We start from the raw sequence: 19,260 nt of genomic DNA on the forward strand, positions 1-19,260 counted from the left end.
GCGTATAGAAATTAGCGAGAGTAAGAGAGAGAGTGAAAGAAAGTCACAGAGAGAGAGAGAGAGAGAGAGTAAATGAGAGGAAGTGAGAGAGAGTAAAAGAGAGGAAGTGAGAGAAAGAAAGTCAGAGAGAAAGAGGGTAAAAGGGAGAGAGAGAATTCGAAAAGAGAAGGCGAAAGACATTGATACGAGTGCGTGCGTATGCTTGTGTGTGGGAGATTCTTATTCATAGGGGACTGAATACAGACTGTACTGAAAAACAAACTTAAATATAGGAGACAACAACGAAGCTTTAGATTTCTGGATGAGAAAAATTGGATGGGGAAGTTGTGATATTCATGTTTTTCTTAAGACATATTAAGAGAATTAAAGGAGACAATTCAATGAAAATTCAACTGGGAATCGAAACGGGACAGCATATTTAACGCAAAAATAATGGTTTCTCTTTTGATTTGGTCCATCAAACCCATGTTTTAAAAGAAGGAAGAAATGAATGGAAGGTGTGAATACATTGTTTACGTACCAAATGACATTAGCAGAATAACAGAAATTTTAAGATCTTTATAATGTGCTGAAAAATGAAATATTAAATTGTGTGTACTTTGTACGCCGTTCTTCGCTTTTTGATTTAAATTTCAAACCTGTCTCAACTTAACTTAATCTAGAAGGAGTTGTCTTCCCTATGATAGTTGACCGCCGGAGGTAGATTATGTGAAAGAAGTAAAATGTGTTCAACGTTTCCGAATTGAAACAGCTGAATGATCTCTGCTCACAGGGAGATTTGCTTCCTTACTTCACAAAGACCACTGGCTCTAGCTTCACAAGACATGTCACTACTATAATACCGTATTTTCCGGGATACAATTCGAATTTTTCATGCCAAAATATAAAGTTTAAAAAAAGAAAAAGTAGGTTGACTGATACCTCAAAACGATTTATAAGAAGCAAAAATTCCATGTGAAAAGCAGCAGGATTTGGAAAGGTTTGAATGTTTACTCTACATGTTTATAGTATATATGCTACAACGTTTTGCATGGCAGAATATAAGGCACTGCTGCTTGCTTCACAGGACATGTATCCAATACTCTAATACTGCTTCTTTTTGTTGTTGGCACTCCGTCGCTTACGACGTCGAGGGTTCCAGTTGATCCGGTCAACGGAACAGCCTGCTCGTGATATTAACGTGCAAGTGGCTGAGCACTCCACAGACACGTGTACCCTTAACGTAGTTCTCGGGGGATATTCAGCGTGGCACAGTGTGACAAGGCTGGCCCTTTGAAATACAGGCACAACAGAAACAGGAAGAAAGAGTAGTGAAAGAATATAGCAGGGTTCGCCACCATCCCCTGCCGGAGCCTCGTGGAGCTTTAGGTGTTTTTCGCTCAATAAACACTCACAACGCCCGGTCTGGGAATCGAAACCGCGATCCTATGACCGCGAGTTCGCTGCCCTAACCACGGGGCATTGCGCCTCCACACTGCTTCTTTACCACAACGAATAAACCATTGTAACTATGATTTTTGTCCTACACAGTTTGTCCATCATTCCACTCACGGTATCTTGCTAACACAGGGTCTAAGCATTAATCAGTCAATTTCTCACCTGCATTCCTTACCCCTGACCTTTTGGCAATTCAGAGCTCACATGTCACTCGACCAACGCTCTTTGTTATACAGGGCCCAACCACTAGCAATATTTCCTGCCCTAAAAGACGCACTCACCGCAAGAACAATAAATAAACCCTTCAACTTTGACCTGTGTGGTTTCAACAAGGCTTACGTGACGTAAATGTATCCTTCATCTACAAATCGATATATCTTAAATCTTTTACTTGTTTCAGTCATTAGACTGCGACCATGCTGGAGCATCACCTTGAAGAACTTTACTCAAACGAATCGACCCCCAGTACTTACATTTTAAAAGCCTGCTACTGATTCTATCACTCTTTAACCGAACCGCTAAGTTACAGAGACGTAAACACACCAACACCAGTTGTCAAGCGGTGGTGAAGTGAGAAACACAGACAAAAAGATGCGCGCACACACACACACACGCATACATATATACGACGGGCTTCTTTCAGTTTCCATCTACCAAATCCACTCAAAAGGCTTTAGTCGGCTCGAGGCTATAGTAGAAGACTCTTGCCCAAGGTACCACGCAGTGAGATTGAACCCGAGACCATGTGGTTGGGAAGCAAACTTCTCACTACACAGCCAATCCAGCGTCTGATAACGGAATCTCAATCAATAACATTAGAAAGGATAGCGACGAATAAAGTTTCGATATCGGATAAACTTCAGTATCTTTTATTTTTTACTGCTTTCAGTCACTGGACTATGGCCATGCTGGGGCATCGCCTTAAAGGGTTTTTGTTGAACAGATCAACCCCAGTACCTATTTCATTTTCTCGGAATCTTTTGCCGAACCGCTATGTCACGGGGCCCGAAACATACAAGCATCAGCTTATCAAGTGATTGTGGGGACAAAGATAGAAATAAAGGCGCACGCACACACACATACACACACACGAATTCCCACACAATACTGTCAACCAAATCCATTCACACGGCATTGTTCGGGCCGAGGTTATAGATTGAACCCTAAAACACGTGGTTGCAAAGCAAGCATCTTAAACGCACAGCCAAGCCTGCGCTTATGTATATGCAAGAAGGCTACTTATTCCTATATATATTCTTTTATTATTTTACTTGTTTCAGTCATTTGACTGCGACCATGCTGGAGCACACACACACACACACACACACACACACACACACACATATATATATATATATATATATATATATATATAAAATAAAATTACACACTTTCCATTGAAGTTGATGATGAAACGGTCCTGTGCAGATCGGATTCTCATCAGAAAATCCACACAAATACATCAATATTTAATTTCTATCATGATATTGTTTGACAACTGAAACAGACTATGTTGATTTTATTGTCATATCCCAAGGACCTTTCTCTTGAAAGCAAAAACAAAAAAAAACAAAAAAAAAAAACTTCAAGTCTGATTAATTTTCCCTTTCTACAAGAAGCAACGGAGGAACTATATTGGACTATTGTTCACATAAATTGGGTTGGTGCTGTTGCAATACATAGACATTGCAAAATCGCATAAAAAATAAGTAAAAATACGATAAATAGAATTAAAGACCATCGAGATCCACTCACCAATACGCTACAACAATTATTCTACAGATACTCTGTTGTTAGAGACTCACACATGCACTATCTCTCTCTCGCCTTCCCTTTCCTTGTCTCTCTACCTCTTACAACAACCGCTCTATTCTTTAAACTAGCAAGCTTCGTACTACCATCCCTGTCTAATCCCATTCAATACTCAACCATCTCTTCCTCTAGAACAGGGGTTTTCAAACTTTTTGACTTGCGGACCCCTTTATATTTCAGGCTTTACCTTAGGGACCCCCCTTATAAACGCTTATGAAATTTATACATAAATATTTGCTTAAAATAACATATTTTTACATTTATTTATTTAACAGTATTTGACAAATAGGTTTATTGTCAATTAAAAAACATATGTAAAATCAAATTGCCCATAAAAAGTATTTGCTGTCCACGGACCCCCTGTAGTCCGCGGACCACAGTTTGAAAACCCCAGCTCTAGAATGTTCCACCATGCAAAACTTGCACTAAACACCTTTGCTGAGTATATACAAACCACAGCTGCAAATCTTACGAAATCGTCTCCACACACATTGGTGTTTATTAACTAGACTTAATTCGATCCTGATTGAGCAGAGCTATGATCACAGGGGACCTACTTATGACCATCCGGTCGTTTTTAAATGCACACTCAACGCGGACTACATTATATATTATTTCCCAAGGCGTGCAGAGGTATTTGGCTGCTATTTCTAGCATTGTAAGTGGCCATATACAGGTTTCTTGACATGGGAGCTAAACGACATTAACAATAACGACTATTACTGATTATGATGTTCAATATTCACAACGATTTCAAATCTATCTTATAATATTCTGCTGCAGTCAACAAATGCAACACTGATTATGGAACAAGATCGAAATCAATCAATTATTCGAAAGGTGACTGACAGACAATATATATTTTAAATTAGGTATATATATATATATATATATATATATATATAATTTATTAATAAGGGTAGAAATTGATATTAATCAATTAAAACCAGTGGTCTAGCATATTAAAAAAATCCGAAGATTAAAATTATATTACATACAAAAATAAGACGAATGACCTGCAAAAGTGGACTCCTATATGCTAGAAATAGATGCCGAATCATCTAACCACGAAAAATATGTTCTCAGTAAAAATTTAGCGACACAACAGACTGTAAAAGGGCAAGACAAATGAAAAAATACTAAATAAAAATTAAAAAAAAAAAACGATTAACCTACGTACCATGGTTTCACCTGTTAAAATTTACACTCGAAAATATCTGTCGCTAAATTTTTACTGAGAACATATTTTTCGTGGTTAGATGACTCGGCATCTATTTCTAGCATATAGGAGTCCACTTTTGCTGGTCATTCCTCTTATTTTTGTATATATATATGTGTGTGTGTGTGTGTGATTGATAATGATAGATATTTTTTAGAATCCATAGTGCAGTGGAGTAACTACCGTGATTCGTTTACCGGAACTGTGGGTTCAAGTCCAACCATGACCACATTTCTTTCGTACGGAAATAAAAGATGCAGCTCAGTGAATTGAGATTTGTGAAAGCTTTACCAACGTCAAACCGTGGCTGAATAATATTATAGTTAGATTATATCATCGATTTCATGCCACAGTTAAAATTGTTTTATTTCTTGGCGTACAGAGAAAAATGATACAAACTCAAACTCTTTAGGCAAAAGAGGTAATATGTGCATAACAAAGTATATAGTATTCAAAGATGTTTTTTGCAAAGAACGCCTAGGCAAACTTTACTTTATTTCAAGAATCAAATGTGTCACTAAAACCTTTTTGTTTTAACTGAAAGGAAATTATATATATCATGTCTCTCCATAAAATTCCAACAGTTTACAGCTTTGAAAATAACAATGGAACTTACACGGGTGCCGTTAGTATAGATTTATAGTTGCGTAATATACATTGCTTTCAAATTTTGGTAGAAGGCCAGTAATTTGCGGGGTGGCGGTTAGTCGATTTCAATGATCCCAGTGTTCAACTGATATTATTTCATTGATCCTGAAAGGACGAAAGGCAAAGTCGACTTCGGCGGAATTTGAACTCAGAACGAGCAGGTGGACGAAATGCCGCTAAGCATTTTGCCCGAGGGTCGATAAAATAAGTACCCCGAAATTGATGGTCTTGTGCCAAAATTTGAAATCAATATATATTAAGAAAGGGATAATGAAGAATGACATACAACAGTAGGAATTGTGCATGGGTGTATAGTATCACCTTAAACCGAAGCGAGCAATTAGGGAGGACCAATGCATCCACGTGGCTCTGTAAGCAAACCCAGACTACTAACCTTCTTTTCCATAATGACCAGTATGAAATGATTTTAATTGAATTTTTGAAAATACGCTGTGACGTTCATATTTCAAATAGTTATGTTGTGACGTTCATAGTTTTTCACGGCCATCGGAGCACGAAACGCTCTACAAGAACGCACGTTCATGAGATGGTTGTGATCTATAAAAAGTTTTGAGTAGGAACTGGAAAGAAAAGTATGAACATGCAATGCCCGTGTGCATACTGAATTCGTAAAATGAAAGAGAAAGATAATAACGCAATGCACAGGAAGAGAGGCATAAAACAAGTTTTATGATGGTCTGCATACCACGTCTGGCACAACTATCACGCAGCCTTGTTGCAATTTTCTCACTGGAAATAGTCATGTTGTAACATTCATATTTTTGAGCGTGGAGGAAACATTTAATTGGAGGATCGAAACTGCGCGACAAGGCTTAGTCTATGTCACACAAAGTTTTTTGTGTAGCTTGAAAAATTTTTTTCTTTTGTTTCAGGGAAGGAAAACACGAATCTATGATAGGCATTAAGAGCTCAATTTTTTTAGGATGGTGTAGGGTCGGAGGGGATGTCAATTATATCAAACAGCGGTTCGGCAAAAGAGACAATAAAATAAGTACAAAACTTCCAAATAAAGCGTAAATTCTTGGAACAATCTGTTTGATTAAACCCTTCAACATAGAGCCTTAGCATGACCGCAGTCCAAAAAACAAAATATGAAAGATATAGTGGAAACAGAACCGTTGTTTCTTTTGCTAAATCGGTTAAGGTTGATTTACGTGAGATTAGATTACTACTTCTAGGAAGTCGAGTGTCCACGAAGTTACCTTTGCAGGTACGTGCTAGCCAAGTATTTTGTCTGACTCTCTATTCTGTCTTTGCAAATCCAGTGGTCTTAGGTACTTACTTAATCAGTACTGAAAAGCAATGATGTCATAATCGCTGACGAGAGTTACACTCAGAAATGCAAGGCAACGAGAGGGACAGCGTAAAACGCGTTGAGTGTTGACACAGAGAGTAGCCTCAAGCTGTCATCAGAAGTAGGTGAATGTAAAAAGAAAGAAGTACGATGAGAAGTGGGAGAGAGAGGCCGGGTGTGAGTGAAAGGAAAAAAGGTGAAGAGAAAAAGGTTAGTATTGAGAGAGGGAGATAGATAGATAGATAGATAGATAGAGAGAGAGAGAGAGAGAGAGAGAGAGAGAGAGAGAGAGAGAGAAATAGAAGAGGGTAGAGGGGCAAACGAAATATGGAGAAAGAAGAGAAACGCATACAAATGGAGAAAGGGCGTAGAGAGAGAGAGAGAGAGAGAGAGAGAGAGAGAATAGAAGAGGATAGAGAGGTAAAGGAGTAAACAAGATTCAGTGAAAGAAAAGAAGCAAATGGAGAGAGAGAGAGAGAGAGATGGAAGAGAAGTCGAGGAGCAAAGGAGATTTAGAGAAAGAAAAGAAGCACAAACAAATGAAGAGAGAGAGAGAGAGAGAATAGAAGAGGATAGAGAGGTAAAGGAGTAAACAAGATTCAGTGAAAGAAAAGAAGCAAATGGAGAGAGAGAAAGAGAGAGAGAGAGATGGAAGAGAAGTCGAGGAGCAAAGGAGATTTAGAGAAAGAAAAGAAGCACAAACAAATGAAGAGAGAGAGAGAGAGAGAGAGAATTAGAAGACAGAGCAGAGTAAATGAGGGTGAAAGAGCTAAAGAAAGACAGCGAGAGTGATAATGAAGCAGAGGAGGGAGGGACATGGAGAAAGGAAGAACAATTAGGAGAGAGAAAGACAGAGAAAGACAAAAACAATTGAAAGTGATAGAGAGAGAGAAAAGGTGAGTAAACGAAAAGAGAAGACAGAAGAGCGAATGAGAGAGCAAAGGAGGTGGGGGATAAAACAGAAAGGGGAGGTAAAGAGAGAGAGAGAATAAGAGAAGAACCACGGGGTAGAGAGAGTAGACAGAGGAGAGAGAGAGAGTAGAAAGAGGAGAGAGAGTAGAAAGAGAGAATCATGAGCAAGTGAGAGTATGTGAGCAAGAGAAAAATAGAGAAAGAGAGAGGGGGGAGGGAGGGAGAAAAAGGGAAGATAATAATACTGGAATAGAGAGAGGCATAAAGTGTGTGTGTGTATGTGTTTGTGTTTGTGTGTGTGTGTGTGCGTAAGGCAAAAGGATGTAGAGAAAGAGAAAAAGTGAGAAAGAGTAGCGAGAGAGAAAGAGAGAGTCAGAGAGAATGAGAAAGAGAGAGATAGTGGGAGAGAGATTGCAGAGCAGCCAGTTTCAACTGACTGTTTGCAGTGTTGAACAAATACATTAGCTATAAAAGCGTTCGGTGATTGATGGTGACGTAGATAGGGTGGAGTGGCGCCATAAAGTCGGGCTTGACAGATGATTGACAGCCTGCACGGGAGGTGGGCGGACACCAGCAGTAAAATGTAGGGATCTCATATATATATATATATATATATATATATATATATATATATATATATATATGATGTGTGCGTATGTATAATGAATTATAGGTGTTTACACGAACAAAATTGAAATATTCAATGCATACATAAGAGGGGAAATAGTGAAATACATATTAAATGAAATACATATAGCCTAGTAATGATAATACATCGTGACTGGAAGTTTCATGTTCTTAGGTGTCCTAGATATTTTCAGGGCGTATTATGATCGTCCAGCAGAAGGCGATAATGAATTATGGGTCTTTCAACTCTTGATGGAGAACCAAACGCGCCGTCGTGGCATACAACATGCCTTGGGCGCCCTTTTAAAACCCGGCGGAGTCCGTCACTGTCCAACTGTACTAATACATACATACATACAACGATATAATGTGAACAAAGTTGCAGATAAAAACGTAGTTCAAAATTTGAAATACATACAAGGCTCACTTTCGCATCTTAGTGTTAGTTTGAGACGATTGGCCGTAGACCAGTATTTCTCAAATGTTTTGTTACAAAATTTAATTTCCATTCACCTTAAACAAAAAAAAAAAAAATCATCGAATATTCAATGAGAAAACATAACAGATGTACTAGTGCTTAATTAACAAGAAAAAAGATCAGTAAACTCAAAATACAAACGCTTTTCTAATGCTTGAATTAGTTTTGAACAAGGTAGATGGGTTTGGTAAACATTGAAAAGATCATGAAGATTAAATTGCAGGTTAGTGAGTTTGAGTCGGACATCACCACATTCTACGTTTGGAGTGCTACTCTGTTAGCTTAGTAAATAATGTACGAAGCTAAACTTAGATTCCACACTATGCGAACTTGGAAAAAACTAGTAAAATAGGTTCAAAAGTTGCTCAAGGTTTGAGTGTATTTTGATAGATTTTTTTCATTCTATTTTGAAAAAAATCTGGATTTTTTTCGGTTGGAGCCAAATTGTTCGTTCATTTAAAATAACCTGTACGTTTTAAACGGGCTGTGCGTGAACGAAACAGCACCAATGGACATCACACTTGATCAGACATTCTCCAAGGTGTGACAATATCTGGTAACTATTATATATTACGCAGTGAATTTTGTTCTGTTATAAAGGGATTTTTAAATGCAAGCTAGTAAATCTAATCCCTGTGAACCCTCGAACTTTATTTATTCCCACAAAGAGAAAAAGCTAAAGGTCTATATAGATCACTTTGAGAAGTCCCGGCATAGACAGAGTATATAAGCCTATTTCAAAGAAACTTCAAACAAAATATCAGAAGAAACAGCCGGGTTAAAAGCTCGAAAAGAAGTTACAGGACTAACCGACAGAAATAGAAACAGTTAGTGAATAAAAATAGAAAATGGGTGAGTGTCGGAAAGTAGAAAGAAAAACTAGAAAAGAAATGCTGAAAATCGCAGACGATATTGTCAAAGCCAAATGGTACTAAGAACTGGACAAACAATTAAAAATACAAAAAGAACAAAAACCTATAGGGCAAACTTTTCAAAGTTCGTTCGTGAAAAAAAAAAACAAAAAAACAAAAAGGAAAATGAAAGCAAAGATAAAGCAGAACATACAGAGGTGGTTGGAAAAACCACTTCAGACATGAGTAACACATCCTAGCATACAGAAGCAATATCATTGGTGTTTATAGTTGTATCTGTATTTCTACTCAGTGTCTCGTGCGTGTTTGGTATCCGCCAGCGATGTACGAGCGGGCGTGCGTGAGTGTTTTTCAGCTTATCTGAGTTGGCACAAAAAGTTCCGTGCGTATTAACACCCACTGCTGTGTGTGCACTGCTAACTGCTCCTCCCTTTGTATATGATTGAACTGTGTACTCATAATTGTGTGCTTTGTTATCCCTACAGCTCTATGTTCATATCAATATTCACACCTGTATGTGTGTGTTGTTACCCACAGCTATTATAATGTCTGATCAAGTGTGATGTTCATTGGTGCTGTTTCGTTCACGTACAGCCCGTTTAAAACGTACAGGTTATTTTAAATGAACGAACAATTTGGCTCCAACCGAAAAGATTCAGATTTTTTTCAAAACAAAAGGAAAAAATCTATCAAAATACCCTCAAACCATGAGCAACTTTTGAACCTATTTTACTAGTTTTTCCAAGTTCGCATATTGTGGAATCTGGATTTAGCTTTGTACATTGTTTGAAGCAAATCCAGCTGGTTTGCTTGAACGCTTCTTAAGCCATGGTGAGTGTTGGATTCGTCACTTGCAACCAGAGACAAAGGGACAATCCATACAGTTGAAACACCCCCACCTCACCTGCTCCAAACAGAAGAAAAAAGACCAAGCTACATATACATAAATGCATTATTGACTACAGTCCAATTACTAGGCTGAGTAACCACAGCTCCATCATGGTTCACGACTCTTGTGTTGATACCACGGTAGTAACAGTCGCATCGATACTCCAGTAGCCATTAGAGTATATATATATATATATATATATATATATATATATATATATGTTTATAGAAAAACATGTAATCGTTACCAATACAGCAAGAGATTTCACCGCAAGAAGTCTAAAGTAGACTCCTTAAGGATCGTTCTCCTTGGTTATATATCCAAAGTTTTAAATTTAAAAGAGAGCTTTGACGCTAATATCCATTATATATATATATATATATATATATATATATATATATATATATATATATAGTATGACATCCATCACTGCCGTGGTAAGGCATGGGCACACTGGGAAGTTGCCCAGGAGCCTCACGGGTCCAGGAGCACAATTCTGACAATGTATGCTGTGGTTCGCTATCAGTAAATAAATACTATAGAACCTTGTGCATTGATTTGTCTCTAAGACGGCCCAGGAATCCACAGAAATATGTACATAATGGTAACCATTGTAGTTTGTATGCCATGGTGTGTGTGTGTACACACATATACATATATATATATGGGAGAAAGATAGAGAGTGGCATAACTGTTCAGAAACTTGCTTTGCAGCCACAAGGGTTTGGGTTCAGTCTCACTACAAAGCATTTTCTACTATGACTTAGAGCCGATCAACGCTTTCTGAATGAATTTGGTAGGCGGAAACTGAGAGGAAGCTCGTTCTACACACACACACACAACTGTGATTGTGTGTCCGTGTTTGTCCTCTACTATCACTTGACAACCGGTGTTAGCTTATTTACGTCCTCCGTAACTCACCTAGCGGTTCGGCACAAGAGATCAATAGAATAGGTAGCAGAATGAAAAAAAAAAAAAGTATTGGGGCGGACTAAACATTTCAACGCGGTGCTCCAGCATGGCTGCAGTCCAGTATCAGAAACAAGTAAGTTACAGAATTCGAGAGTGTACAATAAATATGTATTCACGTGTGCATATGCTGTATATGTTACTTATATTTAATCACAGGTCATTTGTAATCGAAGTAGACATGTACATAAGTGACGTTCCAACCATACCGATCCCGGCGCATTTGTAAATCTATATTAACGTATCACATTGACTACAGTAAAAATGTTTCTTTTTTTAAAGATTCTATCCCACTGCATGGCACCTTGGGCAAGTATTTCTACTATAGCTTCAAGTCGACCAGAGGCTTGTGAGTGGATTTGGTAGACGGAAACTGAAAAGAAGCCCGTCGTGTGTGTGTGTGTTTCTGAGCATCCACTAACACAATATCTGTATCACGTCCTTGCGTTGTTGTTTTTTGTTGTTTTTATGTCGTTTTTCTTTTTTGAACATATATATATATATATATATATATATATATATATATGTGTGTGTGTGTGTGTGTCTTCGTGTCGGTGCTTGTCCCCTACCACCGCTCGAGAACCAGTGTTGGTGTGTTTACATCCCCGTGACTTAACAGTTCAGCAAAAATTTGATAGAATATATACCAGACTTAAAAGAAAAAAAAACAAAAAACAAGTACTGGAGTCGATTCAATCGACAAAAAAATTCTTCCAGGCGATGTCCCAGCATGGCCGCAGTCTAATGACTGAAACAAATCAAAAGATTAGAGACGAATTTTACTATTACTTCCCAACAGCTAAAGGAATTCCATAGAGATGTGTATGCATGTGAGTATGTGTGTGTGTGTGTGTGTGTGTGTGTGTGTGTACGTGTTTGTAAACAAAGCTGAAAATCTGAAGAATGAAGGCTGGATGCATGGGTGTGTGGTCTGGATGGATAGTTAAGTGCCACGTTATAGCAGAGCTCCACCCTTCTAACATACCAGCAAAGCAGCGAGTTTCAGGTCACCTAGATAGGACTTATATAGAGAGAGCCACGGTTATGTAGCTATTATGTACTGCATCTAATATGTAAGTACGTATGTATGCTTTGCTGTTCTGGCGGTGCAAACTGAGCATGGAAAATTTGGCGTGCGCGCGTGTGTGTATGTGTGTGCTTATGGTATATGGTGTTATGTACACAAACATTAAATTGCTATATATAACGCTGGCGTTTGTGTTTTTGATAAAAAAAGAAAAGAAAAAGTACTGGTGGAGTAATGAGTAGAGGTCGATGTAATCGACTATGTGTTATTCGTGTGTAAATTTACTCTCAAACTGCGAACTGTCCGTTGATTTCTGCGAGTCTAAACAGGTTGAAATGCGTGCGTGAGGATGTGTATGTGCTTCTGTGTGCGTGCATGCATGCTGGCGTGTGGGAGAGAGGGAGAGAGAGAGAGTGAGAGAGAGAGAGAGAGAGAGTGAGAGAGAGAGAGGGGGGGACATACGTATGATTTCAAAGAGTATCCGAACTCCAGACTGTGCGGGTGCTTAAACGAATTGGTGTGCCTGTGTGTGTGTGTGTGTTCATGCGTATGAATGTATGTAATGATGTGTCTGAAGCTATCTGCATGTATGTACGTATAAATAAATGATTGCGTTTATATAATTATATTTGTGTATGCATATGAATGTACGTGTGTATGTGTGTGTGTGTAGTAGTAGCTATGTTGACATACCACCTTAGTTTCCACTGGTGTATATCTGAATTTATACAAGCATAAATATTCCTACATGTGAGTAAATATATTCCCACATGTGCGATTACACTCTTTATAACATGTAAATGTGAGCATGAACACAATACGTAAGGGATGTGACTGACCGCTTACATAAGCGTATAGCATCTACGAATATATGCACGCGTGCGTGTGTATGTGTGTGTGTGTGGGGGGGGGGGAAGAAGTTTGCTTCCAACTACATAGTTCCGGGTTCAGTCCCACGGCTTGGAACCTTGGGCAAATGCTTCCTTCAATAGCCTCAGGCCGACCAAAGCCTTTAATGCGTAGATTTGGAAAACGGAAACTGAAAGAAACCGGTCACATCTGTGTGTGTGTGTGTGTGTGTGTGTGTATTGTCCCCCATCACCGCCTAACAACCAGTTTGTTTATGTCCCCGTAACTTAGCGGCTCAGCAAAAGAATGTCGATACAATAAGTAGCAGTTTTTAAAAGAGGAAAAAAAAATATTAGTGGGATTGATTTCTTCGGCTAAACTTTTCGAAATGGGTGCCCCAGCAAGGCCGCAGCCCAGTCACTAAAATAATTCAAGATAAAATATTACATCACCACCACTACTAGACTTGCCATCACCACCACCACCATCATAAGTATTTTTCATCACCGCCATCGCTACCATAAACACCAGTATCGCAGCCACAGTTTTGCTTTACGTAACAGCCGATGAAGTAAAGAAAATTCCCCACCGACGATTGTTCTATAAGATGCGGCAAGTGGTAAGTTAGATTTCGTGTAAACAGATACACGTGGATTTGTGTGTATGCGCGCCCTCGAACGTGTGTATGTGTGTGTGTGTGTGTGCGTATACAGAGCTTCACGTGTGTGTGTATGTAATGTAAACGCATTCAACATAGACAGGGTTGCGGCTGACTGTCAGTAAACAGCTACATGTGAATATGTGCTATACAAAATAACATGGCCGTGCACGCACGCACGCACAGTCAGTCAGAAGTGTGTATGAAGCGCTGGAAAGATTATGATTATTATTACATACACAGACACACACATGCGCGCACAAAATGCTGAGAGAGAGAGAGAGAGGGGGGGTAGAAGTAGATACATTTGTAATTTCCTTTGCGCGACCTTCCATTCCTATATACAAATGTAGCGATGTGCTAAGTTCATGATGTTACTTATAATTCCTTATTTGTTTATTTGTTATAGTTAGCATTTATTATTATTATTATTTTTTTGTTGCATATATATCGCAGCATGTGAACTATAGCGCCGTTACAGAATTCCAATAAGAAGGTTGCTACTGACTGGTTCATAGCATTTCTAACAGCATGAGCGACAAACGGATAGCCTTCATAATAAACTTAAGGATTTTGTTCAAATAGCACCGATATATATATATAATACGACGAAAGATGAAATTCCGCCGGGATCGACTTTGCCTTTCATTCTTTCAGGATCGATAAAATAAGTAAGTAAAAATGGAACACTGGGGTCGATGTAATCGACTTACCCCATCTCCTGAAATTGCCGGCCTTGTGGCATAATTCGAAACCGATATTTGTTGTTGGCACTACGTCGCTTACGACGTCGAGGCTTCCATTTGATCCGATCAACGGAACAGCCTGCTCGTGAAATTAACGTGTACCCTTAACGTAGTTTTCGAGGATATTCAGCGTGACAAGGCTGACCCTTTGAATTACAGGCACAGGAAGTAAGAGTGAGAGAAAGTTGTGGTGAAAGAGTACAGCAGGGTTCGCCACCATCCCCTGCCGAAGCCTCGTGGAGCTTTAGGTGTTTTCGTTCAATAAACACTCACAACGCCTGGGAATCGAAACCGCGATCCTGTGATCGCGAGTCTGCTGCTCTAACCACTGGGCCATTGCGCCTTCACTTGAAACCGATATATAGCGAAAGAAATACTCACACACACACATGTATATGAAGGCATGTAACCTAATAATTAGGGGTTGTTAGATTCACGATTATGATCATAAGGTCACAAGTTCGATTCTAGACATGAGTATGGTCTGATGTGTAGAGTAATTTGGCGATTTCATCAAGTTGGTATTGGAGAGATTGTTAGGTGGTAGAAGGTAAGACTGGTATTGTGTACGCTGCGGTTACTATATTTGTATAACGCAGTGGTTTCTTTCTGTTGGCCAAATACTTGCAACTGTGATTGCATTCAATACTACGTTTGGTGCGCTGTTTTTACTTACTTTACTTTGTATTGTAATATGTGTTCTAGCTTCAAGAATTTCTGTCTTCTGTGTGTATGGCGTGTTTACGTTGTCAACTTCTACGATTGGCTCTACCTGCTTTAAAAAAAGATAATTTTTTTTTAGGCTGCTGGTAAGAAGTAAGAGGTTAGATTTCACAAAGTGCTACTTTAACCATTTGATCGAGGGTAACAGATATATAGGCTCGAAATTTTATAACCGTTAACTGCGGAAGGCAGTTTTACCTTACAACATTGAAAAAAAAATTTCTCCTTAAACTAACTGCGAGGAGCAGACATACCACGCAGGGATACTTTTTTAAATGATAATTTTTCAGATTCGTTTAACTTTTTCACAATTCACATTACAATAAAATATTTTTAGTGATGGATATGAAAACAATACCAGCAGGAGATATTGAAACCGTACTGCAGAAAAGGAAATTATCAATTCCACTTTTTTAGTAGATAATTTAACATCATTACAGGTATGACCCTGAAATTTAAACATGCAGTCGAAGGGTTAAAACTGTTGTGCAGACAGGTTTTCAGATTTAAATTTGTGAGTGTCTGGAGAACGGGCGGCATAAACGTAATGTCCATAGGTTTTTATGGAGAATGCGAAACTAGGGCGAAAGAACGGATTCGTTTTGGTACAAAGTGAAGAAAATGAATATTAGGAACTAAGTGAGTACGCTAAGGGCCAGAGAGGCTGAGGTTGGTAAGACGAGACTGGACACTATAAGCAACCCCTCTCCGTAAACTGAAAAGTAGGGGTACCCCTGCATACACCCCCTCTCATGTCCATCAATGTTTTGGCGTTTCATTCAGGAAATTTCAGATTTTGGAAGTGTGGTTGTTCTCCAGTTTATCGACTTGGTGCTCAGACAGTTTGCTAACCAAAGTTTTATTTTTCACTCACTGGACTGCGGTCATGTTGGGGCACCGCCTTGAAGGGTTTAGTCGAACATACCGAGCTTAATATTTTTAAAGTCTGGCACTTATTCTATCGATATCTTTTGCCCAAACGGTAAGTTACGAGAATGTAAAACAAACTAGCACCTGTTGTCTAGCGGCGAAGTGGGAACACACACACACACACATATATATATACGAAAGGCTTCCACAGTATCAGTCTACCAAATTCACTCACGTAGCATTGGTTAGTGCGGGGTTATAGTAGAAGACAGGGTTCAGCGCAATGAGATTGAACTCGAAACCACGTAGTTGCAAAACAAGCTTCTTAACCACACAGCCAAGCTTATAGTTTTTTCTCTCTTCTTCTTAAGGTACTATTGATCATTTCATAGCGGAAAATGGAGTTGAAAGGTTAGCTATATCGACAACAATTTATTTTCTTTGCTAAAGCCATTCTTTATTTTTTACGATAGATTGGTGAGTAAAAGTATGTTGGTTGAGTGTAGTGGTCTGAATGTATTTTGTGACTGGGAGACTGGATTGTATTGGTTACTGACGTCAAGGATAAACCTTTCTAGAATTTTGGCGTAAGAAAGTGATACGTTGGTATGTCACATGGTTGTGGTGGAACTTGTGGAGTTTTGGAAAAGTTATATTTTAAACTAACATCAAGATTCTGGGAGTGAAGGCGTGTAACCTAATGGTTGGGTTGTTACACTCGTGACCTCCGGGCCGGGCGCTTCATTTCATATCACTATACGATAGCTTCGGCACCTGATGTGTGTGTGTAGCACACTGCGTATCCGCGCAGTCAATCATCTGTTTAACGGAGGGAGAGAGTTAAAGTGCAACATCTACATTTAATCACAATAAACAAATCTGCTGTACAGGTTAGGTTGTTCAGCAATAATTTGTGGAACACTCATCTACCCTTTGAGACAGGGAAATCCACCCGATTCTGAAAATGTGATAACAGTTGTTAGTATGAATGGTTGTAGATGTTGGTCAAAGCAATGGTTCCTTCAGGCCATATATGTTTTTTAAGGATATATTTGCGGTTTTTGTCTGGCCCTGAAAATTCTGAGCTTTTAGATTTCTTTACTGCTTTTTGTAGTGGAGGCGCAATGACCCAGTGGTTAGGGCAGCGGACTCGCAGTCATAGGATCGCGGTTTCGATTCCCAGACCGGGCGTTGTGAGTGTTTATTGAGCGAAAACACTTAAAGCTTCACGTGGCTCCGGCAGGGGATGGTGGCGAACCCTGCTGTATTCTTTCACCACAACTTTCTTCCTGTTTCTGCTGTGCCTGTAATTCAAACGGTCAGCCTTGTCACGCTGAATATCCCCGAGAACTACGTTAAGGGTACACGTGTCTGTGGAGTGCTCAGCCACTTGCACGTTAATATCACGAGCAGGCTGTTCCGTTGATCGGATCAACTGGAACCCTCGACGTCGTAAGCGACGGAGTGCCAACAACTGCTTTGTGTGCGTCTGATAAAAAGGAAGGCTTAAAATAGTGTTGTATGTGGAAGAGAAGTATTTTCGTTTTGTGAAATGCTTGAAAAAGAGCGTTTGCTTGGTGTTACACAGAGCATGTATTAAGGATATTATTGAGACGTGGGTTGTGGTGCCACTATTGCTGATGGTAATAACTCCATATAATGTTTTAATGTTGGTTTCGCAGTTTAAATTATGAATAAATGTTCATCTTTTACTTGTATCAGTCATTAGTCTACAGCCAAACTGGGGCACCGCTTGGTTTAGTCGAACAAATCGACCCCCGCGTAATTATATCTATATTTTTAAGTATGGTACTTGCTCTATTGGTTGTTTTTGTAGAATTGCTGTTTTACGGCGATGTAAACAAACTAACACCGGTTGCCAAGAGGTGGAGGAACAAATACAAAGACATACACACACACATATATATATATATGATGGGCTTCAAAAGTTTCCGTCCACCAAAATCACTCACAAGGCACTGGTCGGCCTAGAGCTATAGGAAAGGACACTTACCCAAGGTGCCAGGCAGTGGGACTGAACTCAAAACCACGTAGTTGCAAAGCAAGCTTCTTAACGAGATACCCAATGCCTGCACCTGCTTCCCACCCTTAGATCTATATATTTAGCCCCTTATTTACTTCTTTGATATTTTTTTTTCTCTTTATTATGAAGTGACCGTGTTTGTAACTGAGCAATTGAATTCTGAAAAACTCAATTCTGATTTTTAATGGAACACGTTCCAATGAGCTTAATTGTTGTTGTTGATGATATTTACTATCAAGGCGGTATTTCGTCTGTCCTTACGCTTTTAGTTCGAATTCCACCGAAGATGACTTTGCTGTTCATCCTTTCGACTTGCATCTCACCCAAAAACTTTCAAGCCTTGTGCCTATAGTAGAAAGATTAATTATTTTTATTTTGACCATTCTAAAATGACCGAATATGCTGTGATGATAAATTGATAGTTGGCCTAAATTGAAGAATTGTTTGCCCAGTGGTCGTAGTGACTAGAAGCAAGTCATGTTTAGGGAAGAACTGTTGTAATTAGCTCGGTGAGGTAAGCGTGTGTACGTGCCAGCGTAGATTGTTCAGGAAGTAAAGTGGGGGCTAGCTGTAACATGTGATCTACGTTATTTACAGACGGAGAGATGTTGAGTGCATTGAATTATCGCCCACTGTCTATGAAAGGTACGTGTGGTAACCCGATAGAACAATTGGCGAAGACCATATATATATATATATATATATGCTGTGCTTCTTGTCGGTGGTTATAACTTGCATTTCTTGTGCAGAGCCCTTTTCTGTCATGTGACGATGTCCCTTATAATGTCTATGCAGTGAATACAAGTTTTTTTTTTTTTTTTTCATATCTGTTAGGAGATCACTCCCTTATTAAACGTTTGGTCTAGTCTGATTTGAGAATGATTCGGAATAATTGCTGTTTTGTGTTCTGGGAGAAAGAGCACTTCCTGAATTATTGCTACGAATGCCGAGACTAATGAAAACATCTTTTACTTCGATCAAAAATTACTTTAACAGCGTTCATGATGTATGGTAGAATTTTTTTCTCTTTTCGTTTGTTTGCTATCGTGTGTGAAATGTTTGTTTTTAAGTATATTCCACGCGCGGGTTTGTCACGTTGGCAAGGGAAATAACAACAGCACGTCCGTGTTTTTGTTATTTTTCCTGAAGAAGTCATATATTTTCT

The 19,260-nt window shown here is 39.0% G+C and overlaps 1 protein-coding gene across 7 annotated transcripts in view; it reads right to left on the reverse strand.

Moving 5' to 3' along the window:
* LOC106877926 (uncharacterized) overlaps nt 1-19,260 on the reverse strand; it is a 452,094-nt gene that overhangs the window by 411,344 nt on the left and 21,490 nt on the right. For 2 of the 7 annotated variants that reach the window (XM_052968723.2, XM_089354027.1), the window contains exon 2: nt 8,389-8,483. The exons of 3 other annotated variants lie outside the window; for them this stretch is intronic. In XM_052968723.2, coding sequence (XP_052824683.1) covers nt 8,389-8,479 — 91 coding nt within the window. In that variant the 5' untranslated portion in view covers nt 8,480-8,483. Of the gene's footprint in view, nt 1-5,510; nt 5,693-8,388; nt 8,484-15,134; nt 15,234-19,260 lie in introns of those variants that run through there. 2 more of the 7 variants (XM_089354028.1, XM_089354029.1) reach the window with 2 other exon arrangements.

The sequence above is a fragment of the Octopus bimaculoides genome, chromosome 6 (genome assembly GCF_046866305.1).
Source record: "Octopus bimaculoides isolate indiv1 chromosome 6, ASM4686630v1, whole genome shotgun sequence".
Classification (NCBI taxonomy): Eukaryota; Metazoa; Mollusca; class Cephalopoda; order Octopoda; family Octopodidae; genus Octopus; species Octopus bimaculoides.